This window comes from Poecilia mexicana, unplaced genomic scaffold (assembly GCF_051168715.1).
Source record: "Poecilia mexicana isolate PSO_F unplaced genomic scaffold, ASM5116871v1 scaffold_9, whole genome shotgun sequence".
Taxonomy (NCBI): Eukaryota; Metazoa; Chordata; class Actinopteri; order Cyprinodontiformes; family Poeciliidae; genus Poecilia; species Poecilia mexicana.
Genome location: NW_028263378.1, coordinates 5,219,666 through 5,233,319, shown reverse-complemented (window position 1 = coordinate 5,233,319; position 13,654 = coordinate 5,219,666). Strand labels below are relative to the sequence as shown.

The window sequence follows — 13,654 nt, the reverse complement described above, 5'->3', positions numbered from 1 at the left end:
GGTTACCTTTCAGATCTGCCGCTCCACGTCTCTTTGGGAATAAGTAAATTTTTACAACAGAGAAACTTTTTAACCTGAGGCTTATATGCCTGTAACTCAAAATATTACACACACTTCAACACTTTATATGAAAGTATTGATTTTTGTACAAAGTCTGCAGCTTTTTCTGTTTCTGTTCATATAAATTAATTTGACTAAATGCCACATAAGGAAGCAGCCTTTCTGAATTTAAGAGACTGGAGCAAATTCTTAACTCCAGTCAGGATTTTTCAGAAATCTAAAGATGATCACAGCAAAAAGGCAAAAGGATGTTTTTGTGTATGTTTGTGAGGTACTGGAAAATTAGCTATTTTCCTAGTAAATACAGTATTTCTAAGGTTAATTTGGTGATTGCACTGTAGCTCCCCATCATATAACTGATAGAACTACTTAAAAATGATCAATATAGGATCTTTGAGGAAAACCAAACTGTTAATTAAGTTGGCATGAGTGAGCTGGACCAGTTCAAGAATGAAGTACCAAGTGAAGTGAATGCAGATTCCTCACTTTTTATATCATAGTAGTTGTTTTTATGTTTAAACCTTTTTTTTTTTAACCCAAACAAATTTAATTTAACAGTGCTAACTCCCTTCACCATGACTACTAAAAAGTCTCATGTCTGATCATCAAAATGCACCAGAAATTAATCTGGCTTTCAGAGCAACAGTTCTTATTTTTCATATTCTTGCTCAGATACTTATCTTCTGAAAAGACTTGTGAAGACACTATTGCAGTAAATGATTTGGCGAAAGATAAACACATGGATGAGTTTCTTAAAACATTTTTAGAGAAGTTCTTCTTCAGCTGATAAAAGGCTGACTTTGTGATTATCTTTATGTGTCTCTGAAGGTTCAGGTCTGAGTCCATCACTACACCCAGATTTCAGGCCTGATCTCTGGTTTCTAGCTGTAAGAACTGGAGCTATGTGCTAACTCTTGATCGTTCTTCTTTAGGTCCAAAGATAATAACTTCAGAAATTCAGAAACCTTGGCACAGCCATGCAATAATTTGTCTAACCATCTGTTTGGTGTTTGGATTGGTTCAGAGTCATCTGGTGACATGGCAATGTAGAACTGTGTATCATCTGCGTAATCTTACCTTTAAAACAACCTTTGACACTTTTCTTACTTAGCAACTTGCGACAATGAATGTCCATTGACTAAAAAGTAAATCCTTTTCTCATATTGAAATGATTTTGCGTAAAAGTCGAGCTAACTACATCTAATGATTCTAGTTTTGCATTTGGACATTTGAAGTTCAATTGTGCTTCTGGAAACCAACACCAAAGTCAAGCTAGCAGTTCAGAGTACATGTTTGCTAAGGATCAGATTGCTACTTTAGTGAAAAGTTTTCTGAATGCTGAAAAAATGTAGCTAAAACACTGACTACTTATGCTCAAGCATTTCTTCAAAATTATATTAGAACCATCGTCAGAGAGAAAAGTTCCTCAAATAACAGACAAAATAGAAGAAAATATGGACTCGGTGTTCTTGGTGGATATTTAGTCATTTGTTTTAGTTTATATGGGGGAAAGTGAGTGAATTTTGCCTGGGTTTCTGAATGATTATGTGCCATATTTACGAGATGAGCCCATTAACTCCTGACTTGTGGGGACATTTTACTTTTAGTCTATTGCGTCAACATTTTATTGGTCTCTGGGAATGAAAGTCGGAGTCTTGCAGCCAATTTTAGGTCAGTCATCCCCATTTGTTAGAAGCAGCAGTGACCAGTTCACCCTTCACTTTCTCTCCCTACCTCCTGTGTGCATGTTTGATATTAGAATGGTGGTCACAGGCTTACAACAGTGGTTCAAACCGTCTTTGTTTTCTTCATATTCAGGAAGCCTTCAGTTTGTATGCAGTGTTTAAGAGGAGAGGTGTTTGAGGAGACACGCTCACCGGTAGGCCACAGGAGAGTATTTTTAAGAAGAAAAGATGCATCAGACTCTCCAAGAGATTACTTTAAAATGTCTCGAGTGAAGGAACAGCAGCATTAATATTAAACAGGAAAAAAAGAGTTCAAAAGTTTGAGAATATTCAGGAATTGTCAAAGCCTACAGTCAGACGTAGGATTCACCTTTAAGATTCCACATTTCCAAGATATTTCTCATCATCTAATTAAAAATGGATTCATGAAAAGTCATTACTAGCAGGTTTGATTCAAAGGTTATTTGCCTTCACAAAAATGGCTGCAGAGTACAGCCTGAGCGTACGCAAGAACAGGAAAGTCCTTTATTTTGCAGCTTGCAAGTGAGCAGATCCAGCAGAACAAGTATCAAACCTGTTGATTAAATGATCCGCAGCCAAAATAAATTATTAAAAAAAAAACATGCTATGACACATCAACATTATGTGCTAACATCAAACAGTAAGACACAGAGTGATTAATGTTGTCTGACTGGATGTTGAACAACTGATGACTTCATGAGGGAGCATTAAAAAAGTCAGCAGCTCTCATTTTTGCTTTCTCGTTTGAAAAGCAGGATTTTATTTTAGCTGAATGAAAATAATGCCTTGGCACACTCGCCTGCTGCGACATGGATAGAGGGGGAAAAGGAGGAGGAGAGACCACATATGAGAAAATCCATGGGAGAAAAGTATGCCTTTATCTTTTAATAAACCGTAAAGCCAGGAGGCAACATGAAATTACGGCATAATAGCAGTGGAGAGTCTTCTGAAGACTTAATTGCCTTAATTATAGCAGTGCAGAGAGAGGGAAGGGAACGCATGGAGAGGAGGAGGAAAAAAAAGAAAAGAGCAGATGAAAAGAAAGCAGGGAAGACGGAGGGAGTAATGTGATAAAGGGACAAGCATGTCGGCCATGCTTTGCAGGTGTATCAGTGTTTGTCTGGATTTCAGCAAGTCTCTTGTTCATGTGTTCATAACTAAATACATTATTTTGCAGGTGTGTGAAATCTGAGAAGCCTTTGTCCGTGTGAGTGATGGATAGGGTGCAAGGCTGAGAAAAGTCTCTCTAGACGAGCGAAAACGTCTCTTCCTCAGATCTTACAAGCTGGCGGGCTTACTTAGGGATGCTAAACATAGCTTTCATTTTTCTCTGTGTCTAGACTGGGCTCTTAGTACTTTCTACTGTGGTTTTTCTGCTCGCTCTGGGAAGATCATTCCCTAATTCTCATGCCTTAGGGCCAGTGGGCAGTTTGCTAAGCCAGCAGTGTTTTGAAGTGCCTGAGAAGCCCCCACCCCTCCACACCACCCCTTCAGGTCACACAGATTAGTTTGAGAGTTCACCTTTTACTAAACACCAAAGATGATGTTTCATCTTTTTTTTTTTTTTTTTGTAACTTTCTATCCAAATTTATGTCGATTTGTCACAAACATGTTTTATTGTTTGAAAATGTTCACTTTGAGCTGAGCAAACCTCTCCCTGATATCACACAAAGCAAATGAAAGATGTAAAAAAAATGCAGAAAAGAGCCTCGATATTTTCCCTTAAAGGTGTGTTTTTTGTGCTCTGCCCACATATTTCTATGTAGACCTGCTATTGGAAATGTATTTCTACATCATATTCCTCATGGCTTTAAACATAATATAAACAGAAAACTCATGCACTCATCTTGTAAACTGTATCCGTTTCCTGCCGGGACTCAGCAGAGGTCTGATGCAAGCAGGGTGTAAGAGTTTGTGGGTGCAGAAAAGATGAAGGAAAAAGTCACAGCTCAATGCAGTCACACCTGACCGCTGCAGTTTTAAGTATATCTGAGCACATTTTGTCTCAACATTACACGAGTTAGGATTTGTGGCAACACTGGAGCTTAACCAATCATCCAGTGTTTATAGCAGCTTGACTTTTTCAGATTCATGGAGGTGTCTGGTGTCAATCTCCTTGAAAATACAGAAATGACTGCATTTTTTAAATAACAGTTTAGCCTCATTAGAATGACATTGGAGTTAAACGTCAGGCTGCAAATGCTCTGCAGTTACATTTCCAGATCACTACATGACGCATCATGTCATGATCTCTGCATGTTTAAACACTTTGTTTTATAAAAATGTTGATACGTGATTAGGATAATAATTTGACTATGAAATTGTTTTGGAATGATTAATGAGCATGAATGTATTCAGTTTTAGTGGTGTGAAAGAAATTGGCACAACACTCGGATATATTAATTCCTATCAATAATATTTTTGATTGTTGATGGGAAACTAATTGTTTTTGTGTTTAGCATCACTGGCAACCAACAGTGGTTTCCATGACATCTGGATTATTACAAGATTACAGGCATGCAAGGATTTAAGCACCAGGCTGCACATAAAGGTGATGGTGCATTACAACTGTGCATCAGGTGAGCAGAGCAGACTGCAATAGTTCATCAGCAAGTGGCGCTGTAGATGACTTTACAAGTTTGTCATCAAATGATCACATTTTGCTAAATGCAGATGAGATGAAAGATCTTGAGGCTAAACCCAAATGAAGTGTTGATGTAAAAAAAGAAAATAGGAAAAATGCACTTTTTTTATTTTGAAAAGTGGAGTTCACTCAAAAAATGAGAAGAATTAAAAACAACTCTATTTAACACTGAAATGTGCAAATAAAGCATTACGTGAGGTTGTGGTATGCAACTGAACTCGATTATTGCAACGCCAAATATTTCCTTTTTTTTTTGTCTTTGTTGTAAATTTGCAGTTGTTTGGATTCATTGTCTCATTGATTAGCAGTTGTTGGACAGACAACCTCACATTTCATTTGAAACAGAGTTTGTGGTTGACTCAATGACTCCAAGGTCCTGTTTTTGCAAAACAAGCCCAAAGAATCACTCACTTCAGTTCAGTTTGCTTAAATACCACCAGTCATATCAAGTTCCAAAAAAAATCAATTCAATTTAGTCATGCACACTTTGCAAGTGATCCTAGTTATCAAACAATCCAGTCAAGATTGGTTTATTATTCAAAAAAGTTCAAAAAGTTTTGAATGTAAAGACACTTTGTAGATTAACTTGCAGCATCATCCCTCCACTATCGTGTTTGACATTTGGCAAAAAATGTTTACCACCAGAGATGCTGTATTTGGCTTTCACCAAACATATTGTCATATATCATGACAAAATATGAGCTTTCCTAATGCAAGCCTTTATTTTTATGAAGGAGAACAAGTTGTTCTCCTTTCTAGCTGTGTCATAAAATCTGCATGAGCATCTCTCAGTCAGATGTTGACTGTGAGATCCACTCCTGGTAAGCCTGGCTGCCCTCAACCTTTTTCCACCTATAAATACTCTTTCTCTCAGTAGATTGATGGGCCTAAATAGATTGGAAATCACCTCATCAATATGTATGCTCGAAAACAGCAAACTCGCTGAGAACTGCTTTTATGGAGGTCACAAATAATGATGATCATCTCATAAAGTACATTAGCAGCTCTTGGCTGCTACTTTTAAACTCTACTCATCTGGAAGTAGCAAGGTTGCACTTTCAGTCTCAGCTTTTTCATTTCAGCTTCCTCGTGATATTAGGAAAATGTGTGATGTGCGATAATGAATGAATCTCTGTTGGTTCTCTGCGCTAAATAATAAAATACCCAACAGTGTTGATGTCTTTCTCAACCACAATCTCCTGGAAAAATATTTAATTCATTATTTTTATCTAAACAACTCAGTGTTGCTAATAAAGTGACATGTGGTTGCATCTACTGTTTTGGTAGATAAACAAATTCTTGAAAATTATCAAGCAGTGTTTCAGCTGTTTTTCTATTTTCTGGAAGTTTGTGGTGCATAGAAGCTGAATTAATTCATGCTAATTGGCTAACATTTGTTGCAGTCCAAGCAGTTCTCTCCAATTTTCATAATATATTTCAGTGATTCTTGAGAATAGGGACAAAATGGGTTTTAATTTTCCCATTTTTTTTTTATTATTTCTCAACCTTATGTATGCAAATATGACAAATAATGTTTAGAAAATATGAAGATGCTAAGGTACAGGCTCCCAGTTGCGATTTTTTTTTTTTTAAATTACATTTTTAATCGACCTGACCCAGAACTTTGTCATCACCATCTGACAAAAATAAATCTAAAATGATTTTTAAAATACCGCATTAGTGATATTTTTACTCAATTTACAGACAAATGCTTCTCAAGAAATAAAATAAATATTATTTAAAACAAAAAACAAGAAAAAGTCCATCTGATGGAGTTGACAGTGCATGACGGAGTTGACACAGAACTGAAGGTGGTGACAAACTAGTGAGTAAAATGAAAAACTTGGTACATGTGAAGTAATGCAATTCATGTAAAATACATTAAAATGAATTAGTTGCACAATTAAGTGAGATTTGACAACAATTTCACTGAAAGAGTCAGAAAAACTCTGACGGAGTTGACATCTGACGGAGTTGACGAAATGCCAAACTACCTCAATTTATATGATGTTATTCTGAAGGAGGCCATATTGTAGCTCGTCAGGTCCATGAAATCTTTACAGTTTACCAAAATTAAGCTTTTATTTCGCAAAATTTCATCAAAGTTTTGTAAATTGTCAGTTATGGAGTTGACACATCATGGTTGTGACAAACAACTTAGGAATAAAACAGAAGAAAAAACTAAAGAATAACTTAAGCTAACCGGAGCTAACTAGCCCTCCTAGCAAAGGAAGAGAAAAGACAACGTCATGGGGTCCTCAGAAGTTCTGGTGCCCCCCAATAATGCCTGATTTTTTTACATTCTTTTCATTTCTGACGGTGTTGACAAAAACTAGGGACAAATTTCAACGGAGTTGGAAAATATCTAAAAATTATTTTTAATTCAATTTATCGATACTTTTATAATTATTTATATGACTAATTGTCATAATATATAATTTTAGTATTTCTTTAATTGTTTTAAACTATAAGAATGCGTTGAGTTCTGCTCCTGGACAAGGGCTTTTACAGGCATCATCCACCGACTACAATGTTTAAAATAAAAAAATATTCAGCAGAAAAAAGAAAAATATACATTGTTGTGCTCACATGACCCAGGTTAGTTTAGTTAGATATTTGAAAAAAAAAGTATTTTGTGTATATTTTATTAAAATTTCATGCTTTATCCATAGGACCTGTTTTGTCCTTATTCTCAAGAATCACTGATTTATATTGCCATAATTTTACATTTGCAACATATAATGTACAGCTCTGTTTCTGTGTGTTTTATTGCCAATAAGGGATTTGTATCTGTGTTTTCATTTAACCATGACTGTAAGGGAAAAAAAAAAAACTTTGCTAAAAAGTTGCAGGAGTCCCTAGTTTTCAGAACTGAATCTGTAAATCTGAGTATTACTGCAAAATTCTTCACTTTATGAAGCTTTCATCTGTCTTGTCTCAGTGCCGTCTTCATGGAGAAGCACTTGGTCATTTTAATGACCGTACTTCCTAAAAAAAAAAAAACATCCCCATTTGGTCTCAATAAAAAGCGTATGAATAAAACCTTGCGTTTCCTAAGTGATTCTTCTTTCTAAAAAGTTTTCCACAGAAGACTGAATGCCATCTCAAATTGCCTGAACATTATCTCCTTACACAAGAACGCTGCCACTTGAAACTTTATAGCCGGTTTGAGGCTGTGAGGTAAACGGCATTTGCTCATTGAAGCGTTTGGGTTTTTAGCAATATTTTAGCAGCGTTTATCCTTCCTGTGGTGTCCAAGGTTGTAGTTTTGTGTCAAGTGTTTGAAGGAGGAGAGGTTTGCCTGTGGGTGCATTTTTGTTGTCGTCAGGCAAGTCCCTGCACTGCAGCGCAGGCCTGCCCGAGTGGAGATTCTTCAGGAGGGAGATCTCTTTCTTCTCAAAGCTTCTTACCAAGAGCTATTAATTATTAACTGCGAGAGCTAACATCAAAGCAGCAGCAGACTTGTGCTGAATTAAATGTGCAGTGGAGGGGGGCAGCATCGGTGTGGAGCTGAGAGAAAACTGGGTGAGAGGGAAAAAGCCGAGCTGAGATTCCGCTCTTCCTTCTTTTGAACTTTCCGAATACAAAAGTGGATAAAAGCATAAAAGTGGAGTGATGTTAGTTTATGTAGAGGAGCGAAGGAACAGGAGGCTCGTGTTAATGGTGTGTCTCTGATTTCACCACTGGGAAAGATGGAATCGGCTTGCTGGGTTAATTGGCCTTTAATGAGATCTGAAAAACTGATTCATAAACATCTTCTCTGTGGATTAAGCCAAGGGGAAATCTAATTGAGTCAGAGGGTCGTGATGTGTTTACATTCAAAATTAAATCAACAGATAATGATAAATATGCGTCTCAATATCAGAGACCTTCTGTTGGTTTGGTTATGTAACTTTTCTATTCAGCCCAAATGTTTTTGATGAGCTGATTATATCAGATTATATAAAATGATAATAAACTAATAAGAAAAAACTACGTGATTAAATATATTTTCAAAGTAAACATTGCGGATGTTTATCTGTTTATACGTATTGTCACAAAATGTGATCTTAGATTCAGTTTTAATTTTAATTTTTTTTTTTTTCCCCTAAGGAGTCTTTGCCAGTTTTAACAGGTGAAAAAGTCAAATGGATCAGTCTGAAGCGTGACAGGTTTCAAATTCTGTCTTTCTTTTTTCATGTCACGCCAAGTTCAGGTTAAATGCAGAACGGTTGCAGGAGACAATGTGGCTCACGGCTGAATTTGTTTTTAGGTACAAACCTGAGCTCTGAGTGTTTTATGTATTAGTCATAGCAAGGAAATGCGCAAGACACTTCACAGCTCTGCATAATCACAAAGTTCTCTACTATAAAAACAGGCAGGAAAATAAAAACACAAAGGACGAAACAGAAAAGCATTAAAAAGCATATATGGCATAGAAAAATCATACAGATAAAAACAAACTAAAACCTTGTCTGTATAAATAAGTTTTCAGGTGTTTCTGAAAAGAATAAACTCAACCAAAAGTGTAAAGACAGAGGCAGCACAATCCACGTGAATTGTGATGGTCTAAAGTCTTAAAATGTGTTCCTGAACCATTAACACCCGTAGACCAGAAGACCTCAGAGGACGAGAAGAGGTCAGAGATACAGGCTGCATCAGACTATCAGCAAAAGTCACTTTACGTATGATCAAGTCTTTGATGATTTAAAAGATGCAAACTTCATCAAATGTTTGGAAATATCAGATGACGTTCAAGTTGGTGAGGAACCTGAAACCTCTGATGTTCAATCAGAGGTTTCAGTGTTAAGACCAAGGTAAAGGTCTTAACACTTTACCTTGCATCCCAACTCCATTCTGTTTGAAGTATGATGGATAACTCTTGACCTCTCCAAAGGTCAGCAACTGTAACCACATTTTCTTGTAGTAGACTGACTAGATTACAAAATGTTGCTTGTCAAAGTATGAAACGTCTACGAAGCGGGTACAACTTGTCCCAAGGTCGGGACATAACTTTGACTTTGTATTGATGAAAAAGTCTGGTATGAAATGACAAACTGCTGAAATGATCACCTAAAAGCTGAGTCTTGCCTAGATTGGAAACGACCAATAGGGATGCATAACTGAGGCCTTTGAGATAACCGACTTGAAAAGAAGATCGTATCTTCTCTTCATGGGGTAAAAGAATGAGCGCCTGATGAATAACAATACAATCTTTCAGAATTCCTTTGTTCTTAAACGTCACTGAAGTTTCTTTTTGTTTTAATTCCTTGAACCTGTTCCTCTCTGGGACAAATTGCCCAGAAACTTGCTCCGCATCACATTTCTGAAAACGTCACCTCAGGAATCAACGTCACGCTCTGTGAAAGCCTCCCCCACACATACCACCACACGCCCCCCTTTTCAGCTGGCCTGCAGCTTGGCGTGGAGACACTCTCCAGCCAGGCGGCAGCAGAGTCGCGGCACTGCGCCTTGTCACTTTGATCCTCACCCCCTCCTCTTCCCGCCAGTTAAGAGTGCTGGCAGGAACCCAAGGGCACTTGATAATACCAGGATATGATCCTAGCTGCGCTCCTTTAGATCTTGTAGAGCAGACATCAAAACGTTGTCTAAATAGGGCAGTACGAATCAAGAGGGTTGAGGAAGGATGGTTGGGGAAGGCAGGAGTTAAGATAAAACAACAGCTTTCCTTTCCTTTCCTCCTTTTTGACGAGGGAATGCCAATTTGGATTCTGCGAGGAGATACCTTGGGTTCTGCAAATGCAAGCGTTTCTTTTATCTCTCGCCTGTAGCAGAACTCTTCAAAAGGACCTCTGTGCTGCAACTTTTCCTGCCTCTCACATGAAAGACGCTCACATTTTCTAACAGCTGGAAACCCCTGATAACTTTGTTCAACTTTTCCGAGCGCGCTCCGCAGACTTCAGTTCAAATTCCACTCTTGCCGTGCAGGGTTGCATCACATGAAAATTGGTGTGTTAGTCCTGGCTTTGGGCAGGGGGTGGAGGGGGGCAGCTTTTGGTTTCTGTCACATGGGTTTGCCTTAATGTGGTGCTGATTTACATGGGATGACATCATGGGACTTTGGAGGAATGAACCAAAGGGCCACATGTGCATCCCAGCAAATGTAATCACTGACTTGTTTACTTCTCTCTGTTGGTTCTCTCTTTGATTACTCTCCTTTCTCATGGCATGCTTGTAGAGGGTTAATCTCAGGGAGACAGCGCCCTCTAGTGGCTGTCAGTTTAACAGGCAAGATGGTTGCAGCTGATCATGCAACCTGTTGTGCACATTTGTTGATCATGTCTGATTACTCCTGCGCTCTGTGTTGGCAGGCGAAGAGAGCAGTGCAGCGCGGAGCCACGGCCGTCATCTTTGATGTATCTGAGAATCCGGATGCCATCGATCAGGTTTGTACACACCTAGGATCACCCAGGCATTCACTCCATCTAATCCTTCTTGTTTGGCCTTTTCATTTTTTTAATTTCTGAAAGCGGCTTGGCCACATGCCCTGCCCTCCTCGCCGCATCTGCATGTGTGTTGTTTGTCTAAGCAATGCACTTTCTTTGCTGCTCCTTGACTCCATAACTCGTACTTTTGGAGAATTCAAGCTTAGCTTCTCCCTGACCATGACCAAACGCTGTGAAGCTCTTAATTGCACAGGTAGAGAACGTTACCTCACCTCCTGAGACCTCAAAGCATGCTGTACAGTAACATAAATCTGCTGTCACAGACATCCACATGCTTGCCCTTTTCAGTCTTTCTGATTCCCATGTCTTTGCTGCATAATGCTTCAGTTGCTCCCTTGAGCGCCTTTGTCACAAGAATTCTCCTGTGGTATTCATCCCTGCAACGCCAGGCCTGGACTTGCAGAGACGGAGAGAGAGAGAGTTTTTTTTTTTCCTTTCCTCTTCTTCTCTGCTGCTGGGTCGTAAAGTGTGTAGCTGAGAGATAAAAGGGATTGCGCGCAGACCACATGAAAGGCAGTGCTGGGCGGCTGTGTTAAATTCCCCCGAGAGGCTTTTCCAGTCAGAGCAGAGCGATCAGCAGAGACAGGAGCCGCAAGGCCGAGGGGCAGGGAGGAGGAGTTCGGGGAGAATTAAGGTCCCTGGGCCAAAATTAGATGAAGTCTTGTAAAGTTAATACTCTTGACCTTGTTTTTTTGTTTTTTTTCTCTCCAAATTTGTCATATAATGCAAAGCCGACGGCTGCTTTGCAAGAACTTAGAAGGTTGGAAACTTTCCTTGAACGAGATGCAAACTGAAGAAATGAAACCTGCAGAGGGGAAAGTAGGACAGGGAGGACAGATGGGACTGACTGAAAAGTCTTGACTCATTCTTTCTAGTCTGCCTGGCAAACTGTTGCTATGGTTTCCATATCTTTTGTCCCATGCGTAGTTTCACCTGATAACTGAGAGGAGACGTTACCATTTGTACTCACAGTCATGTCACCTCGTAAAATGAATCCACGTCAGACTCTGTGCTGTGACACATCTCTGTGTCAGGGCTGCATACGTTTCATCCAGCGGCGTCTTTAGCATGAATGGCATCCTGGTTGAGTGTGTTTTTACACCCTCCGATGCAGTTTTATAGGTTTGTGTCTCTGTGATTTCCATCTGATCAGAGGATGATCTGTTGCATCTATGTTTACACATTATATTTAGAAATGATAATAATAATATGGAACAATCTTTTTGTAGCAAACAAACCAAAATTGTCGTAAGGTTAGAACAATGTCTTATGTATCCGGGAAATTAAATGTTGTCATAAGTCGTATCCAAATATCTTCAAAGATTTGTTCTGGCAGGAAAGATTTGTGAGATACTGCACAGTTCTTCCTTTCTGGATCCACCCAGAGACGCATGCTGGTACACTGGTGCATGCTGGGTACTGCGCACAAGCGATTTGATTGGCTTGTTGTTTGGCCCATTGATTTATGTCAACAACAACAATATCACCATTTTCCCAATCAGACTGTATTAGTTGGCAAGAGGCAAAACCATAATTCCATGGTCAAGTCTTGATGTCCAAACCTTTTTATTAATTGTGGCACATTCGGCGTCCACTGGACCCCACAACAAACACCGAGACACTTTGGAGAAGCTGAGCGCACGCACAAAATGACATCATCAGAGCGTCGACCACATAGTGAGGAACACACTACCAACGGAGACACACCCAACGTGGCTAAAGCTGAACCATTAACTGTTTAGTGTGAGACTTGTCAGTTGAGAAGGGTTTATAGTAATATTTTGAGTGAGTTAGACTTCATTATGTCTGACCACATAGTGAAGTGGTTAGACGCATCGCCCCTCTAAAAATCTACAGGTGGTTTCTTGTCTTTGCCAAATTTTTTTCAACCGAGGTCAAAAGGTTCATATCAGATGAAGAGCTGCACCCAAATATTGCTTACATTCGAGACAAACATGAAAATCCAAAGCACCAACGTTTAAAGTCATTATCAAACAATTTCTTTTATCTTATTTTTTACAGTAGTGATGATTTTTTTAAATCACCTGAGATTTATAAGTTGTAATTTTATTATTTTTATCAGCGCTAAATAAGTAAAGATAATTTCAGAAGGTGTTGGAGTTTGTGATCCATGTTTTTTCATCTATTCCTTTCACTGTACATACTCAGGCAAAATTAGCAGCATATTGTTAAGATTAAGAGTATTTTTTCCTTCTGTCTCCAGCTCAACCGGGTTGCGGAGGATCCTCTGAAACGGCCGGTGGTTTACGTGAAGGGCAACGACGCCGTCAAGCTCATGAACATCGTCAACAAGCAGAAGGTGGCCCGAGCTCGGATCCAACACAGGCCGCCGAGGGTAAGAGTTCACATCTACGCCTCCAACTTCAGAGCAAAGATGCTGCAAACGCGCGTGTGAGACGGATCTGAAACACATGTTGGATCACGACAAAGACGTGGAAAATGTCTGTGAGCTTATGCTGGTGGTGAAAGTTTCAGATGTAGGAAACCCGTGTAAATTCCAGCTGTGAAATCATTCCGTCTTTCGTCTGAGTTGCTTGGTGCCCCGAGGCTGAAGGCTTTTTCACAGCTCTGTGACAGATTAATATCAGCCGGTCAAAGGCCTGTTTGTTTGCTTGGCTATTTGATAAAAGGCCACCAAGGTTGGAGGTCAAATAACTTAACATAATGAAATTCTGGGATAAAAGGCCTTTTTTTTTTCTGGTGAGGAATAAAATGAACTTCTTTGAAGTATTAGTATTCGCCTTTTATTCTAGATCTTAAGACTCAATTAAGAACAA

The 13,654-nt window shown here is 39.0% G+C and overlaps 1 protein-coding gene across 2 annotated transcripts in view; it reads left to right on the top strand.

Moving 5' to 3' along the window:
- The window catches only part of znrf3 (zinc and ring finger 3), a 76,117-nt gene that overhangs the window by 53,841 nt on the left and 8,622 nt on the right, over positions 1-13,654 (top strand). For both annotated transcript variants that reach the window (XM_088008664.1, XM_088008663.1), the window contains exons 3-4: positions 10,722-10,796; positions 13,081-13,212. In XM_088008664.1, coding sequence (XP_087864790.1) covers positions 10,722-10,796; positions 13,081-13,212 — 207 coding nt within the window. The remainder of the gene's footprint in view (positions 1-10,721; positions 10,797-13,080; positions 13,213-13,654) is intronic.